Source organism: Lytechinus pictus, chromosome 2 (assembly GCF_037042905.1).
Source record: "Lytechinus pictus isolate F3 Inbred chromosome 2, Lp3.0, whole genome shotgun sequence".
NCBI classification, from domain to species: domain Eukaryota; kingdom Metazoa; phylum Echinodermata; class Echinoidea; order Temnopleuroida; family Toxopneustidae; genus Lytechinus; species Lytechinus pictus.
In genome coordinates, this window is record NC_087246.1 from 28,850,886 (window position 1) to 28,870,271 (window position 19,386).

The window sequence follows — 19,386 nt, forward strand, 5'->3', positions numbered from 1 at the left end:
TAACAGGAATGGTCAACATGTATATTGCCTGCTTTTCTTAATTTGATTCTACTACATATTAAATTATAACTAAATATTTTTACTCATTTGTTTCTATTCAGGATTACTATATTAAAGCATGGTTATATTTTTACCTTTTCATTATGCAGTTGCAGCCAGTGCAAGCAGCGTCTTTCTTCTTGGTACTTTGAGAGAGATAAAAAGCTCTACTGTCAGAAGGACTATTGGGCCCAGTTTGGAGAGTCCTGCCAAGGATGTGCACAACTCATTGCTGGACCTGTAATGGTGAGCAATTAGTCCCGTAACACAAAGGTTAGCGATTGATCGTACGCTTGATTTTCACGATTGATTGTACATTGTAGTCAATGCAATCAATCGTAGAAAAATGTTCTACGATCATTGCTAAGCTTTGTGTTACGGGCCCATACAAGTCACTGAAATCCAATTCATATTAGTGTTGTAAAATTGTTGATTGAACAAAAAAGCTTCATGGGCACTTTGAATGATTAATTCAATTTTGGAGATACTTTTAAGATTGGACACATTTCTTTGCTAGGCCAGCTACATTGTATATAGGTCCTTTTAATACCAGCCGTTGTACTTCTGCTTTCACTTGTATTAGGTAAGATGCTCGGAGATGAATGCAAATTGTTATTTGGAGTATGTGCAAAAATGGAAGTTCAATTGCACTTTGTAGCGAGGTACAAGTTTGCTGCTCTGTGTTCTATTTCAGATTGATTTTGAACATGAATGCCAGTTGTGATAGTGTTCTGAGACTGATTTCAAACTATAAAATTACAACCAAGTGATGGCTTGAGATAATTATAGTTTCACTTTCTCTGACTGTGACTACAGATTACCAGAAAAATTAGGGTTGAGTCAAGTCTGTAACATTTGCTGTTGGTGTCTAATGTCGCTTTGTTGATCGCAACCAATATTTCAAGAAGTGGATGTCTACACAAGGAAGAAATCGTGGATCTTCTTGCGATCTCAAGCTGGTTATGAAGATCTCATATATGTTATATAAAGAAGCTTTCAGAACTTCAACCATTCTATGATTTGGTATGTTTATAGGTCAAATATTATAGGAGCCTTCAAAGTACGTCAAAATACCCTTTCTTGCTACTTGGAGGTTTTTCCACATGGTAAACAGTAACATTTCAACTTGCCGTAAGTTCAAAGGTTCTCGCAGCAAGCCATTTTTCTGCTGAAGTGATTTTTCTGAAGCCTGGTATCAGTTTCAAAGTGATTCAATAATTGGTGAATTACAGTATGAATGGTTTCTGTTTAATACTAATAAGATACTATGTCCATCATGTAGTCGATCAAAGAAAGATGAGATCCTTACAAACATTCAGTTAATATTTGGCAATGTTTATTTTCGCACACTTCTAATTGATATCCCCTCAATTTCTGATTCACAATTTTGCTTGTGCATGTTTCCACATTTTTTGTTGTTGCTGTATTTTTGCATTTGAAAATACATGTAGTATAAAATTACAAAGTTGAGGTTGCTCGTGAAATGCATTACAACAGCAAACAGTTGCCAAGGTGATTTTCTGGTGCAGGCGTTTTAAACACTTATATTCTTGCATTCTATTTTAATAGCAGATGCAGATTTGTTGTTGGTTTCGACCATGGGGTCAAAGGAAAGCAGATTGATTCCAAACACCTACCTCCCTGTCTAGATTGTACAGAGCCCTATAAAGTTTTTATTACAAGTTGTTATTAATGTTAATAATGGTATTGTGATTTGGGTTTTACTCTCATCCTGTGTAGTTATGGTTATTCTCTGACATTCTTCACCGCTAATTAATTAATTAACATAGAAATAAATGAACAAAACCAAAAGGAATCAATGACGTTTGTATTATTTGTACATAACGTTATATTGTTGCTAATACTATTAGCAATAGGATTTTTGCTCTCTTGCAATTTATGAGTTCTGATAGATACTCAGGCATGGCGAAGTTATTTTTCTTTGAGGCCGAGGTTTTTTTATCCCATTTTTGTATCATGTTTCATTTTAGTTTCAAGTACATGTGCTGTGCTATTAGTCTGTTGAGAGTAATGTGAGACGTCATTCACCCTAATGGCCTTGAACATTTTGTAAGCCTTTTTGTGATCTTGTCTGGATGCATACCCATTCACATTTAAAGTCAAAATTGCAAAACATGCATTTTGTGTGAAGTTCCCAGAACAGTGTGATACAAATGCTTGAAGTTGTCAAATGTTTCCAAATATTCATACAGAGTCCATGAATAAAAAGTATGGTCTTTATAAAAGAACTGCCCTATTGACGGTTCTAGGACAACTTCCAAGGTAACTTAATAGAATTGTTTTCAAAGGAGTTGCCTTTTTGGTATTAATGAGCTCTATGGAGGCAAATACTTGGGTACGGGGGGGGGGGGGGGTCCACTAATTATTTTTGTTATGCATTCTACAAGAAAACGTTTTTTTGGTATATTGTAGAATGGTCATCATCTTAAGCCTCCTGACGCCATGGAGAAGGAGACAGGCCCAATACTCTGGCGAAGTAGAGAAGATGAAATATCATTGACTGAAACAATTTGACTCACATTTATGATTTCATTTTGATATGCAACCATCAGTATGGCATGCATGGTTATGTTCTTAAGCAAGTATTATTAATATTGGGATTAATGGGATAATGACTCAAGTAGACTGCTCACTGATCAATCAAGCTTGGCGACAATCTATAAGCTGATATCTGATCTTGTATCTCTGCTCTCAAGTTTTTGGCCAACCTCTTTGCTCTTTTCTCTTTTATAATATTTCTTAATCTACTTTGAATTTAATCATTTTTGTTGGAATTGATGACAATTTTTTAGAACTGATTTTGCTGTTTTTATCACTTTGTAATGTTTTTTTTTTACTTGTTACTGAAGAGAACAGAACTTATATTCTTTTACCCTGAAGGATACAGAATTCCCTTTTCAGCAGTCAGGAATAAATACTTACCCACCTATTCGCCAGTTTGTAAAAGCGAAGGACACATGCGAACAGTAAGCCTGTAACATGCTGTTAACTTTTTCAGATACCATAGGCTATGCAGGCAGCAGAGAGAACAAACGTTAGACAAATGGCACCAAGGCGACATTTAAAAGGGCATGAAATGAATTATTTAAAACACTAGTTGTTAGAAAGATCATGACCAAAATAATGAAGGAAACAATATAAAGTGGACTCAACTTTTAATCTGAAGGGAGAGGGCATTGCAGTCAGTAGGTTGAAAATTGTGGAAAGGGTGGAAGAGAGATCTATGGCATTTTCTACCCTTTAAAAATGCTGTTTTTCTTGGCCCTTTCAAGGGGTGATATTATCAGCTTCAACCCTCTCAAACTAATTTTTAGCATGTAAAGCTTTGTCTAGACAGGATATCTGTGAATGATTTATTGAATGTGTTAGGATCTCATGATGATGTTCGAATCTTGGCCAAGGCAAGAAAAAGAACTTGTTTCTTTGGTAAAAAAAGGTAATCTTATGAGTGAAGGCCTAGATAGTTCACCATAAATGCCATGGATTAAAAAGAAGTCCAAGGCCCCGTATTCACAAGGGTTAGTGATTCATCACTAATTTGAAAGAGCGATTCTGATTGGTTCCTAGTCGGTCTACTGAGTAAAATGTGCATGCAATGGTGATCTTGATTGGCCATTTCATTTAACGGTTAATCGCTAACCTTTGTGTTTGATACGGGGCCCTGATTGGCTCTGGTTTGTAACCTGCTGTTGTGGCTTTTGCATCCGTTGATTCTCTATAAAAACTTTCATTTTAAATTATATCTAGCATCCTCTCTCTCTCTCTCTCTTTAATATTTATGGCCTTTTGACCACTTTCAGTCCTTTCTTTGCATGAGAGGTGGTTTGATATCAAAATAGATAAAATATGCAGATAATTAATCTTGTGTGGGCAACTGGGCACCCAATCCAGATGATAAATTGTCCATTAAAACAACATTTTTATTTCATATCCTCCTGATCAAAACTGTTTATAGGAGGCATACATTTTGTAATAAAATAACTTTAAATTGTCCATAAAGGAAATTCCTTTTTTCACTGGTTTACACACATGTAGATACAATACACAGAACAAAACAAAAAATGGTGATAACATATCAACAAATGAAATTATTTTAACTCAGGTATACATGATTCATGCAAAATTTAGTGATTTACAATACAAAAGGATTCGAATAACAGGTCAAAGTTAAAGTATGATTTAAGAATTATTCATATTTTAAACTACTTTATATATCTGTTTTTTTTTATCGACCTTTGTATACTACATCTATTGGATATGTGACATGCACTGAACAGAGGACCAAAATTTCAAAATAATCTGGATTAAATTCAAATGTAAACACAAAATTGATTTCAGTGTAACTCTCAAGAGGTCCCAGGCATCATGCTGGTGGAAGTTTATTCCCCCTCCTAAAAATAGGTAGCCCCATCCTCTCTTCAGTCAGGAAGCAAGATGTGATTATTTATTCCGTTGAGGGATGTGAAGGGGTGCAGGGTCCTGTTTTGTAGGCTTGCTACACCAGGAGTTTTGTCAATAGTTTGGCTGAATTAATTTCTTTATAGTCTTTGATGAAGCATCTTTCACTGTACATGTACAGTAGTTTTACAAGTAGATTCAAGAAAATATGTAGTCCGCATTTTTTCATGATATAGAAAGCAGAAAATTTTCACAGAATTCATGGAATTGCATGAAAAAGGCAGTTTTTTTAGTCACCCCAAATTTAAAAATATTGTTAAAAATCATGAAAATCAAATCAAAATTCCACTTAAAAACATGCATTTAGCATCATATATCCATGTATGTTTACCAAGCCTTTTGTCTGCTGGACACTTAGGCCGATAGATGTTTTTCTCAAATTTTGACTATTTACGATTGATTTTTGAATAATCCACCAAAGAACACAATATGTTTTTAATAGAACACCAAATAACATGGCATATGCATTTTATAACACCCAGGACTTGGGTCTCTAAAATGGTGAAATGCACAATTGATTTAACTGTACCAACAAAGTGTTTTCCAAATCAGATAAAAAAAAGAAGGGCAACCAAGAAAATATACAAAATCAATAAATTACATAACCGTTTGAGAATATCCCAATTTAGCAATGTTAATAGAACAGTTTAAGGGGTTCTTTATTGTGTTTTATGGTTTTTTTTTGTGTGTGTTTGCAACATGGTACTCAAAATGTTTTGAAATCACTTTCTGTATAACATTTGTCCTCCTAAACTTGTACTACTAAGTATCTCTATTGGGGTTGATAACAAAAAGAAAAAGAATCTTGGTTTGAGTCAGGAAGCTTCAATCTCCTTGATAGAACTCAAATTGAAGCTCTGCTCTATTGATAACCTGACTTGAGGTGATAATCATAAATGATAATTAACTCTGTATTATACAGTATCCTGGGGGTTGGTTGGCCTCTACATGTATATATCACAATTTATTATTTCATTATTTACTGTAATGTATTAACAACTGGTGACGAAGCCTAATCAACCTTGGACTGTAAAAATCCAGGCATTTTGAAAATTGTTCACGAATATGATTACTAGCTTTACACACTGATCTAAAAATACTCCCCCTTCGTACGAGGATAGCCCCTTGCACACGTAAACACAAGACTATCAGTCTTATCATCATTCTTCAGGATAGTCCGTCAGTGTGAGTAACTGCAGTATGGGGGCTCTCTCCCAACCCTGACTCGAATCATAGGATAAAACATTGGATTATTCACCATACAGGAAATACATACGTTGCATACAATTTTGCAGTAAGGCTTGTTGCCTAAAGTTTGCCTCTCTTGCTATGTGTTGGGATAGCGGCCATGTTTTTTATGTCGTGCTGCTATTTTTTCTGGAAGCAGGTAAGGTGTTTGAGAAATATTTTCTTTACTAAAATATTTTTTTTTTTGGAATGTGCTTTTCTGCTCACCTGTAATTCTGAAAGGAGCTAGAGTACTAGTACTTGCTCACAAGCTTAACACTCACAGTAAGCCTGAGTGGAATCAATGTTTGTTCGATTGATGGCATCGAGTGCCGGTGCAGATTTTAAAAAGCTGGTGTATTGATAAACATTGAGTGACAATGTGGAGAAAAGAAATACAACCATTCGTTAAAAATGCAGTGATGTCTAGCAACCACTTAATTGGAATTATATTCCCGAAATTTGTAGAAACCTCTTGTGTTTTCCCAAGATAATTTATACCTGACATATCTATCTGAATTCATGAATGGAAATCATCGCCATGGATCACACTTGTGCACTATGTTTCTTTTGTATCAGACAATAATGGCAAAAAAGGAAAATGACAAGACTAACACTTCCATGTAAACATAACACAGCATATTATATTCATGATATTTGCTGTGATGACTATTGCTCCTATTAAAAAATCAGCATTTAAACCAAACTAAAACTTTAACCCTAAACCTTATATACCGGTATACTAACAGTTTCATCACATTATTCTTGACCAAATACCCCATGACAACCCAAACCCTGACCATTATATCTGAATAAATGGAATAAAAGGCACTGAGCAGAATGCTGAGATGTTATCAAACTCTGATAACATTGAAGTTAATGAAATTTAAAATTTGGCAATATTTTGTGAAACAGGCCTACAATACATGTATGAACGTTGTCATGAGTTGGTATTCAATAGGTGGCTGATGATTTCATGTCCCCACTTTGCTTTTTCTACTGTTTTTACTTGAAATCAGAATTTTGTCATGTTTTGATAAATGTGTATATATGATAATTCACTTATTACAGAATAAGTTTAATACGGCAATGTATATCTTACACAGTTAATCAATTGTCAGTCCATTTTTTTCATTCCTGGTGGACAAAATTTGAATGAATATAATTTCATCTAATAAAACACAAAAGAATAAATGGGGATATGACACCATCAGCTTGCTCATGTATATTTGTAGAACTGTTTCACTGAAATAATGTTTAACTTTAACTTTGTTATTGTCTGATTTTGATGAAACTATTTCACTTAAATAATGCTTAACTTTAACTATGTTATTGTCTGATTTTGATGATTTTTCAGTGTTTTGTTTGGCTGATTTTACTTTATAATCTATTCAATTCATATTATTTACAGCCTGGAGTAACCCTTAAAATTATCATGTATGCCGTTGAGATTTGCTTTGCCTTTTTTTGGCCTTTATATTTTTCGCATAAATGTGATGTAATATGGAAAAGGTACCCTTGCAAAAAAAAAGTGACCATGCCCTTCAAATATTGATATTCAAACCGTGATTTGTTTGTTAAAATGATGAAGAAGGTATCCCTTTTCTATTTGATGTACATTACAAAGCACATTTTGGAAGGAATTCACTACAAGCAAATGTGAGTGATTCACTATTAGTCTGCAAAACACATAGTACAGCTGCATACTAGTATGCAACATTTGTATTGTCTGAGTCTGAGAGGTTAAAACTGGACTCCTCCCCTTTGATGCCATTCACTGATCAGATGCAATCACTCAGGTTTTGGAACTGATTCAATTTCCGGCCAGAGATATACATGTACCCTTTATGCACCAGCAAGCTTACAATATTTTCCTTTTTTTATCATATTCTTAAAGTTTCTTTAAAAAATATTCTGTTTTCTGATGAAACAAAAATGAATTAGACAAATTTAAATATTGAGAAATTAGACCTTTGCAGTACTGACTTCAGTATGGATAAATATGGCACAGAGGTTACAAAGGGATCCTAACCATGTCATGGGAAACCCTAATGAGTAGACAGCTCATAGATCATTGACCGTTTATGCTTTCCGTTCTCATTACTTCCCACTCTCTTAATCTCTCGCTTTCTATTAATCATCATCAACCTTGTGAATGAAAGAATTAGTTTTTTGCTGCACAGTTACTAAAAGTGAAGGTTGTGAGAATTCAAATTTTCTGTGTTATCATTGAACTTGATTGGTGGTTATAGCGACCTACAGTAGATCCGTGTGGTACCTGCTTGTTTTCCTCTCATTCAATCTAAATTGTATAGGCCAAGGGCAGGAAGTAAATACTGTAAAGCAAAAGGTCTAAAGAACTGACTACAAAGTGTAAAATACAAGGTCATGAGATGTGATCTCCATACATTAGGCAGAGTGAAATACAGGGTCTATGGAACGGAACTGATCATAAAGTAAAAACAAAAAAGTACTTTGATAATGCTGCACTTTTGGAGTAGAGCTGAACAGCTTCTGAGTGAAACTTAGTATCTAGACTCTAGAGATTAGTAAAAAGGGTTCTAAAAAAATAAAAGGGATCCGGTCGTCAAAGATACCTTTACCAAAATAAATATGAATGCCCCCTTCCCTAGGGTACGAAGTACATGTAGTTATCTACATACATGTATTCCCACTTTACAGAAATTATGTCTAACCTGGGAGATATCTAATCCATAAAATTATAATTGTAATGTCAATATTTTATTACTTGGTGATGTCATTTATGATTTAATTGTTATCGTGTATGCAGGGCCATTGCTATGGAATTCCCTCACACAGAGATCCATGATAGCCAGTCTGTCATAACAGTTAAGATTAAACTAAAAACTTACCTATAATTCTTTTTATCGATGATTTGAGTACAGTATTTCTGTGTTCATTTTTTTGGCGCCATGTGTGCCTTGATGAGCATCTCCATGGCTCCTTATAAATTTCATTTTTTATTATTATTATTAGTGGTGGTGGTGTTGTTGTTGTTATGATTATTGTAATTATCATTAGAGATTAAAATCAAGAGATATGAATGCAGGAGTTTCATTGAGGTAGTCATAAACCTTCATCTGATTTATGTCTGACTTGATATATTTTCTGACAAGGAATGGATGCATTTTAATAAATGATAAAGGATTTCAAATGCAAATTACAGAGCCAGAGATAGACTGACTTTGGCCAGAACTAATTGCAAGTTTGCAACTGAGGATTTTTTTTTACTCAAAGTAAAGGTGAAAGTCCACCCCAACAGGTTATAACTTAATTTTCACAAAACAATAATAAGCACATTCTAGGTGCTATGCAAAGTAGGGAACTTGCAGAGTTGGGATATCGGTATTGAAGTCATTGAGATTCTTACTTAAACTGCGAAAACAAACTTTATATCAAAGTTCTACATTTGATTATCCAAAATTACATCTATTTTTTTTCAAAGTTTGATACCATTACTTATCACCATAAAATTTTTGCCCTCTCCTAGGTTGCTGGTGAACACAAGTTTCATCCTGATTGCTTTGTCTGCTCCAAATGTCAGGCCTATATCGGAGATGGGGACAACTACGCCTTGGTGGAAAGATCAAAATTATACTGGTAAATCTTTAAGGTCATTGCATTTCACATGCATGTCAATATAGAAAAGTACACCAGAACATTTTTTTTAAATATGAAACTGGCCGATGTCATGTCCAGTTGCATGTACATGTATTTCAATTTGTCATAATCTTTACAGATTGATTAAAAATGAATTAAAACTTTTATGAAACATAAACAGGTAAAAGAAAGAAATGGTGAGATTTCCTCTTACACCTTTCAATATTGTCCTCTGTCTAGACGGCCTGCAATATGTCTTCCGAGCAAATAGCATGTTTTGCCAGATCACTCTGCAACTATATATGTTTTTATGCGTGCTCCTTTATTATTTGCGTCACAACAGAATTCCATGTGCATTGTTCAGCTTTTATTGCTTTGACCTCGTAACGAGCAGCAACAATAAAGTTTTGATTTGCTGTTCTATTTTCTCTCAATGAATATGTTTATGATTGGAGTTCTCTGATCTGTATTACATCGCAGATTGTTATCCTTATAAGGGAATGTAGGTCTGTAATTATTAAATTGGGAAGTAATCGTTATTGTCTTGGATGGGCTAAAATGAAAATAATTATTTTGACCTTTTCATCTGAATTTTTTTTATTTATGGTTTGAAACAGTAAAAAAATACAATCCAGTGATCTATACATGTGACAGGATGGGATATTTAAAGCCAGTAGTACTGCTTTTTTGTTGTTTTTTAATGTATTTTACTGTTGAAATGTGTACCCTTGCAGTTTATTATACAAGTTCATACTTTAGGCTTGTTTAAGATGATTATATTTTTGCATGTTATTAACCTTGGCTGGAGCAAGGCTCCCCTTGAACTGGTGCTTGATCAGTCAAGGCATGTCTTTTAACAGGGTAGTCAGTATACATATTTTTGTTTGTTTCATGCTCAGTGGCCAGTGCTACAAAAAGTTGACTGTCCTGCAAAGGGAGAAGAGAAGCACTAGGAAGAAGAAAAAGCCAGCACACACCGTGCAGCTGATCAACATACCACCGACGCCAGAGGGACAGAAAAGATTCTCGCTGTCGCTAGAAGAAATTCAGGGCAAGGAATCAAGCTCGAGTGAAGATGGAACTGCTCCGGGCAAGAGTATCTGTATATCTGAGTGAGTAGGATTATAAGGTGGACAGGGTGATGAGGGGGCTTTCATATCTTCTCTGTCAACCGGTATTGTCTATTGGGGAATTTTACCCAGATCAGGAAAAGCAAAGTACCCATAAAACCCCAGAAAGAGAATGCTCACAAGTAATAGGAGTTACTTTTAAAAAATGCAAGAACTTTTGAAGGAAAGAGTCAGGACACATAGTGTTTTATAGTTTTAATTGGGAAATTGAGAGAACTTTAGATATATTTTTTTTACATACAATTGATCAAAGAAACATAAATACAAATAGATTACATATATACAAAACAATCAAGCTTACACTTTCAAAAAATACAATGAATAAATATCATAGATAAATAAAAACCTTTTTAAAAGTTAAGTACATGAAATAAAGTACATAAATTAAAGTATATAAATAGTTGTCTACGTTTGCTTGATTCTAACTACAGGAACATTATCTTGTTCATGTCAATTTGAACACGTGAAATAAATATAAGTTTTCATAATTTACAGGTATTCTTGTGATTGAGTGGGTATGAAAGGACCTGGAGAGAGTAATAAAGAGGTTCTGCAAGGTCTTTCAGGAGATGTGTGAGAGTGAGAGAGACAGAAAAACAGAGAGAGAGAGAGAGAGAGAGAAAGATACAAACTAGACAGGGGGTGGGTGAGTGCTCAGTGCTCTGCATTAAACATCAATAATGCAATTTCCTCAAGGTGTCAATATCTTAAGTACCGGACAATTAATAGACAGAAACCTATTCACACTTGATGCGCAGTTTAAAAGGGTCTTGTTTCATTAACTAATAGTTGCATATATCCCTAGCAAGAGACAAATAGCACATGATATTGTAATATTTTTCATCTTTTGTTGAAAGAAAGTAACAAACTCTCTAGATCATTATACACTATTTCCCCAGTGCCCCCATCAGCCTCCATACCCTTTTACACCATATGTACTTTGACTATGTGTAATTTTATCGTTTTTTGTGTTGTGTTTGTACAATAAGTCAAGGGGAACAACTTTAAACCTTCTCTGTGTTATAACAGACTTCTACATGTACAATTGATTCAAATCTGTTAAAAACATACCTTTTTAGAAGCATGATATATAGCCTTATTGCAAAATTAAAACAAACTTTATAAACGCATAAAGAGTATACGATCTTCTGCGTTTCTAGGAACTAAATATCGTTATTATTCTATTATACTGTGTGGGTTGTATTTCCTACACCTAATGAATAGCCTCCTGTATTGCTTCCTATAAGGTGTGCGTGTTGGTTCCTTTCGTCATTCCACCAATCTCATCAATAATGATTCCTAATTAAATTTCCTCTACCATGTCTTGGTTAATGCCCCGGGATCTATCGCAGGTCTCGCTACGGTAATTATATTTTACAGTCAAATCTACCCCAGTGGTAGTTTAGGTGAGTTTTTATGTTACCGTAGTGTAGTAGGTTTCACGGTACACCATGTATTCTTTCTTGGGCATATGTTGGTCCTGAAAAGGACCACCCAATCTCGACGTTTCGACAAGTGTGTTTTATGTTACCCTTCTTTATTAGTTATAAAGCAATTGACATACTACACATGTGTTTATGTACAATATCTTGCAACAAGGTTCAATTTTTGTTTTGCTGTGTTTGCATTTGATTTCTTCCTAAATTACTTACATCAATAGTAATCATTTACAATTGTGTGTGGGAGCATGTGAGTACAACTAATAACACTGGCAACCTAAGACTTACACATGAAATTCACATTTATAATGAGGACACACAGCAAATCAAGGACCTTGGTTCATAAGCAGTACGGAATCATATCATGCTTAAATAGAGTACCGGTGAAAAGCCTTTGATTCACAACGAAAAGATGTCCTCAGTTGTATAGTAATTTCATGTACTCCCCAGTTGCCCAGATTCCTACTAACACAAAAGTTCTTGTGTATGTGTTAGAAATGTATGTATTTATGTATTTGATCCGTCATGAGACAACCAATTATTTCTTCTACTTCATCCATCGCCATGATGAACCTCTTTCATATCATCAGTGTCCTTCATTTTGCCATTGTGTGTGTGTGTGTGTGTGTTTGTGCATTTGTACTACATCTAACAACTGAAAGTGGGGGAAAGTAGTGGGAGAAGGGGATGGTGGCTGCATAATATCCCTGATGACATTGAAATTTGAAACTGAAACTTCATTGAAAGAATAATATCGTGTATGAGGTGTAATTATCTTTCATTAGATTTTGACCAAAAATTGGCCCGAAATCACTCACATAAGTGGTTTTGAAAATGGTGTGAAACAATGGTTCATGCACATTTTATTCACTTTTGCTTGATATTCAATGTGTCTATTGAGAAAGATTCCAATGATAAATGTGCGCTTTTGTCACAGACCACTAATTTCATGCTTGTTGATAAAGTTGATGCATTAATTAGCCATCTTTTCATGTAAATCAAATAACACAGACAGTGGGCTCATTATCAAATTTCATAATTTCATTCCAAACGGCCTATACAGGCAGAACTGCTAATTACATAAAATAACAGCTGCTGTTTATCGTTTAAGAGTTTGACGTATTCTATCAGAAAAGGAAAAAGATCAACCATCAACGCCACCTATTAAGACTTAACCATTTCCCCTTGCAAAAAAGTATCTTGCTAATTTGAAAAAAAGGAAACCTTTGTATGTATAGATGGTTTTGTAATTAATAGGACAGAAAAAACATTGTCTCATCTATAAAAGTTTGTGTTACTTGATTACTGGTATTGGGCATCCTGACTAATTATTTCTAACCCCAATTACTTGTTGTGTCAAAACCCTTATGTAGCCAGTTTCTTTTCTGTTTTACAGAACTTTTGAAAAGAATTGTTCTTTGGTCAAAATTGATTATGTAAAATCTGAAGGCAAGATCGACTTATATGGAATAAAGGAAAACAGAGGTTTAAGTTAAGGCTCAAGCATGAAACATGGATACAAGTTTGGATGGATGGATGGATGGATAGATGTAGTTTGTAAGAAATAATAATCTTTAATATTTTATGTACAATGTATAATTTTTTGTGTAGAGTTTCATAGCTTCATACTTTTAAAGGACAAGTCCACCCCAACAAAAAGTTGATTTGAATAAAAAGAGAAAAATCCAACAAGCATAACACTGAAAATTTCATCAAAATCGGATGTAAAATAAGAAAGTTATGACATTTTAAAATTTCGCTTAATTTCACAAAACAGTTAAATGCACATCCTGGTTGGTATGCAAATGAGGAGACTGATGACGTCATCCACTCACTATTTCTTTTGTATTTTATTATATGAAATATTCTAATTTTCTCCTCATTGTCAAGTGAAACAACGATTAATTCCTCCCTGAACACGTGGAATTAGCATTGTTTAATATTATTATGGTTCAGTCAAGTATTGTCAAATTATAAAAAAATGAAATATTGTATAATTCAGACAATAAAATACAAAAGAAATAGTGAGTGATGGACATCATCGACTGACTCATTTGCATGTCACTGAGTTGTGCATATCACTGTTTTGTGAAAAATAAGGGAAACTTAAAAATGCCGTAACTTTCTTATTTTACATCCGATTTTGATGAAATTTTCAGGGTTATGCTAGTTTGATTTTTCTCTATTTATTCAAATCAAAATTTTTCTGGGGTGAACTTGTCCTTTAAAGCAGGGAATTACATCTTTAGTAAATTGAGTGTTTTAAATTTTGACCTAAGCAACCACTCTAAGCTTTATATTACAGACAAATTTGCCTAAGGATTTATTGTGAGTGACATTTGGTTTTTCTTACTCCTACATAGAAGGTATATGGAAGCCATTTCATTTGATGAATCAACTCAACTATCAAGCTTGTTTTCTTTTTGTTACTCTTTATACAGCTTAGAGACGACACCTGAAACACTTTCTCTTGAAGTTGGGGATAGGATTCTAGAAGTAAATGGTACACCTGTCACAGATCATAATATATCAGAGGTATTATCCCTTAAAATCCTAGTTGTACAATAACTACTACACTACTGCTACTACTACTACTTCTACTGCTACTATTACTATAATTACTACTACTACTACTACTACTACTACTACTACTACTGCTACTGCTACTGCTACTGCTACTGCTACTGCTACTGCTACTACTACTACTACTACTACTACTACTACTACTACTACTACTACTACTACTACTACTACTACTACTACTGCTACCACTACTACTACTACCACTACTACTACTTCTACTACTTTACTGCTACTACTGCTGCTGCTGCTGCTGCTGCTGCTACTACTACTGCTACTTCTACTACTACTTTCACTAATATTACTACTACTACTACCACTACTACTACTTCTACTACTTTACTGCTACTACTGCTGCTGCTGCTGCTGTTGCTGCTGCTGCTGCTGCTGCTGCTGCTGCTGCTGCTGCTGCTGCTGCTGCTACTACTACTACTACTACTACTACTACTACTACTACAACTACTACTACTACAACAACAACAACAACAACACTACTACTACTACTACCACCACCAAACTACCACTTAGCACCACTTCTGCATTTCCTTAACACTAAATACTGTAAATATTGAATCTTCCATGCAGATCCTTGTTAAAATTGTGATTTTTAATCAATGAAGATCCAATGTCATTTGTGGTTGATTGGAATAAAAAAGATTGAGAATGTAATTTAGTGCCCAAGGAAGGGTCATCGGTCATTTGTCAAGTTGTGCATAACTTCATAAGACACCCACCGTAATCATCTACATATATATCTAGTGTAATTCTTTTGTGTTTCTGTATAGATCGACAGGATACTGTGCCAAAGAACGTCCCAGCTCCGCCTCACGGTCGAACACGGTCCATCCTCGGATCCAATCCCCGATGTCTGCGAGATCTTTAGTCGATCCAGCAGCGAAGAGAGTAACTCACCATCCACCTCCAATGCACCCGAGTTTCCTTCCTTTAATAACAATGTTCATACTTCATTATCTGATGGTTCACCCGGTGAGAAAGGACGGTTAGGTATGTTCAGCTATGACAGGAGACATATAAAGCTAGACAGGCATGGCTCAGCACCTAAAGGGTGAGTATTTATTTATTTATTTATTTATTCATTCATTCATTGTTTTATTTATTGATTGATTGATTGAATGATTGATTGATTGATTGATTGATTGATTGATTGATTGATTGATTGATTGATTGATTGATTGATTGATTGATTGATTGATTAATTCATTCATTCATTCCTTCATTCATTCATTCATTCCTTCATTCATTCATTCATTCATTCACTCGTTCATTCATTTTCAGTTGTATTTAATCATGTTGCCTTATCGGTTTTACAAACTGCTGTCCTCAAGGGCCTTGGGATAAAAATCAATGTATAAAATATTTACACAAAAATACTTCAACTAAAGTATGAACAGGTAACACAACCTAGAGTTGATGTGATTGATACGAAAATATTAATAAAATAAGGTGCTTGACATATTACGGTATCTTAAATTTATTAATGCTTATCCCTTTACAAGAGAAAATAGATTGCAAAACTAGGAGGACATATGTCAATAAAATCAAGGTGAAATGATGAATTCATATTAAAGAAAATCAGAAAATGAAGTTTCCAGTGGAAGAAGTTGAAAAAAAATATACATGCTTTAATACTAAGAAAGAGAAAAGGGTTTTCCAATTATGGAGGAGCCGTGGTGTAGTGGTTCTGACTCTCGCCTTGTAAACAGAGGGTCATTTGTTTGAATCCCACCATGGTCTGGCGTCCTTTGGCAGGGCGTTAATCCACACTTTGCCACTCTGGACCCAGGTGCTAAATCATTGTAGCTTGTCCAGTACTGTGTGCGCCTCACCAGCATCAACTGACTGGAACACTCTCCAGGGAGTGGAGGATGTGTACACATTGTATGCGGGAATGACTGAATGAATCCGATGACGGGGGTAATAATATATCTGTAAAGTGCTTAGACACGTCGCTCCGATGTAAAGCGCTATATAAAAGCGGATTATTATTAAAAAGGAGTAGATTTAGACTGATATATATATATATTTTTTTTGTGACAAAATGTAAATATTTACAGACATACCAGCATGGGGCAACGGGGGGGGGGGGGGGGGGGGGGGGGGTGTCACTCAATCACAAAAGTGGTAGGTATGTGCCGCGGGCGAGACAAAAAACTGAGATTTTGGAACGGGCTTATTGTAAAAAGGAGGGTCTTCGGAACATCCAATTTGTGAAAATGGGAGCCCTTGGAATGTTTCATCTGCCAGTGAGTGTGTATGCATCCCTACGGAACAGGCATACGTGCATGCAGCTAGCCCGGTGGCATGGGTGCGCTCGTGCAGAGGCGATGGTCGGACAGCACTCTGCGGGCCACTTTTCATCAAAAATGCAGCTCATTGTAGCAGATCAATGCAGCCAGAATGGCGTAACGAAAAATATGCGATGCATTGGAATGGATGTCTTGTTTTTTTCTCGATAACAAGTATTAAAATGCTATGCATTGGAACAGCTTTCTTTGTTCGTTTTCTCAATTACAAAAAAATGCTATGCTTTGGAACAGAAATTTGAGTGTAAAAATGGGGGGTCCTCTCCGCGGCACATACCCGCCACGGGGGGGAGGGGGGAGGTGGGGGCAACACACCTGACTTGTTGATTGAATAGAATGTTGTTAATTTTCTTTTTGTGAAATCACCCCCCCAACCACATAGTAATGATATTATTCATTTTCATCATTATTATCATCATCATTATCATCATAGCATCATTGTCATAGTCATCATCAAAGCTACCGCTTTCACAGATTATTTTGAAACTATAAGTTTGTATGTTTATTCAACTGCAAGTTCCTCAATTGCATAAAGCTGGTTGTAAGTAGAATGTTTAGATTATGACTTTACAGACTTCTAGTGAGTTATTATTTAGGCTTACCCTAAACCTTCAATCACCATGAATCATACACACCACTTGGCAATGATATCGGTATACAAACCTCACACTAGATCAACAGGAACCTGGCTAGAATAAGCCACCGGAAAGGAAGTGAGTGGAATATATAGACTAATAGGAAGTAGCGGATGAGAGATTAGTTTCGAATGGAGTCCTGGTATAGATAGAAACGTGATTAACGGTCCGTAACTTCAGATGGATTTTGTTTGCTGCGTCAGTGCTTGGTCACTTCATCTTTGACTTGTACAGTAGGATTTAGTTTGTTGTTGTATATGTACATGAAGAGTAGGAAATAAGTAGTCATTGTTTATGCTTTTAAAAAAGTTTACCGGTGATGAGAAATGTTGACTCGAGTTTCAGGAAGAATAATGGATAAAAAAGTTTGCCATAGAATTATAGAGAAAAAAAATCCTATCTCCCTCTCTCTCCCTTCTCTCACTACTATACATGTATTTCTGAATCAGTACTTTGGGAAAAGTTCATCTTCCCTTTGGTCTATGAATAAATCACCAATACTACAATTTCTCATAGGAAAAAAAAACTTGATATAGAATTAGAATCAAATGTCAGAATTTCTGTAATGTATTGATTTTTTTATTTCTTTTTGTGGCTTTTGGCTATTTCATTTTATCATGCTCTTATAGTTGGTTGGTTTCACTCTCATTTGAGTCATATTTCCACACACCCATGCGATCAGCATGCTGGCTTTGAGAGTTAAACCTTCTACACAGATGTTTTTGACTTCCTTTAATATCAAATTGAGTTTGGAAATACCCTTTTTAATTCCCCAACACTGTATTTGATACTGATGTTGAAAATCCGAGGTTAGGCAGTTTGGAAATACCCCTAGTTTAGAAATACCCTATTTGATTCTCCTATTTAAGTTCCCTGCCCTATATTGAAATTGATGATTATAATTCCAGGGTTAGTTTGGTTTTTTATAGAGCTATAAATAGGATAAAACACATGGTCTGTTGTAAGCCAGTAAAAGGTCAAAGGTCATATGGGTTAAAATTTATCATTGAAAGATATTAGAATCACACAAAATGAAAACGATGCATTTGGAGTATTATTTGAAGAAGCATTATATTGAACAAACAAGTATTGGCGAGAAAATGTGCCCGTTTTTGTGGTTATAAAATTTGTGTGTATTGCATAAATTAGTAAACAAGTTTCTGGTGTTTTTATTTATTTGTGATTTGTGTCCCAATGTGATATTCTTTTTCCCTTGCAGTTTTCAGTTCACTATTTCATGTTTTTTTTAGCGATTACATGACAATATGAAATAAATTTTGATTTTAATTAAAATTATATTTTCCAATGAATATTTATTAACTCTTACCCAGTAATAAGGAAGCCTTAGCACTTAGCTCCGAATACAGAAACTCAGAGCCTAGTGCAAATCTTTGATCATTCTGTTCATGTGTTAGCACCAGTTGAATCCATCTTTCTCCTTTATTTGAGAATTGATACAAAATGGCATATCTTACCAGCCGCAAGTGATTGATGTGTGCCAACTATAAATGAGTGAGATTAAGAAAAGGAAATGGAATACTTGCGCAAACAGATAGTAGATTATTTGGAAAGCAACTATGAGGTTTTAAGGTTATTTTTGTTCTAACTATATAGCATTGTTAATTAAGGGGTTGTCACACCCAAATGTTTTAGCCAGCGTATTGCAACATACATATGTAGGCTATGGCAGGCCATTTCCTTAATCCAATTTCTTGATATAGGCCTATTAAAAAACACCTTTTGTTATTCATAAAAATATGATTCTATACTGTATTGAGAATCTATATATTTGATATTTTGTGTTGTTAACAAAATGTAAATCTATCAAGAATGGAATGCTTTCTAAATTCTATCAAGAAATGGAACAATAGGAGAATTTCTTGATATTGAAAATCAACCTGTGTTAACAACC

The 19,386-nt window shown here is 34.8% G+C and overlaps 1 protein-coding gene across 3 annotated transcripts in view; it reads left to right on the forward strand.

The window, feature by feature from the left end:
* LOC129254450 (LIM domain kinase 1-like) overlaps window positions 1-19,386 on the forward strand; it is a 54,002-nt gene that overhangs the window by 16,212 nt on the left and 18,404 nt on the right. For all 3 annotated transcript variants that reach the window (XM_064114933.1, XM_064114925.1, XM_054892916.2), the window contains 5 exons: window positions 150-285; window positions 9,257-9,366; window positions 10,266-10,478; window positions 14,377-14,470; window positions 15,301-15,581. In XM_064114933.1, coding sequence (XP_063971003.1) covers window positions 150-285; window positions 9,257-9,366; window positions 10,266-10,478; window positions 14,377-14,470; window positions 15,301-15,581 — 834 coding nt within the window. The remainder of the gene's footprint in view (window positions 1-149; window positions 286-9,256; window positions 9,367-10,265; window positions 10,479-14,376; window positions 14,471-15,300; window positions 15,582-19,386) is intronic.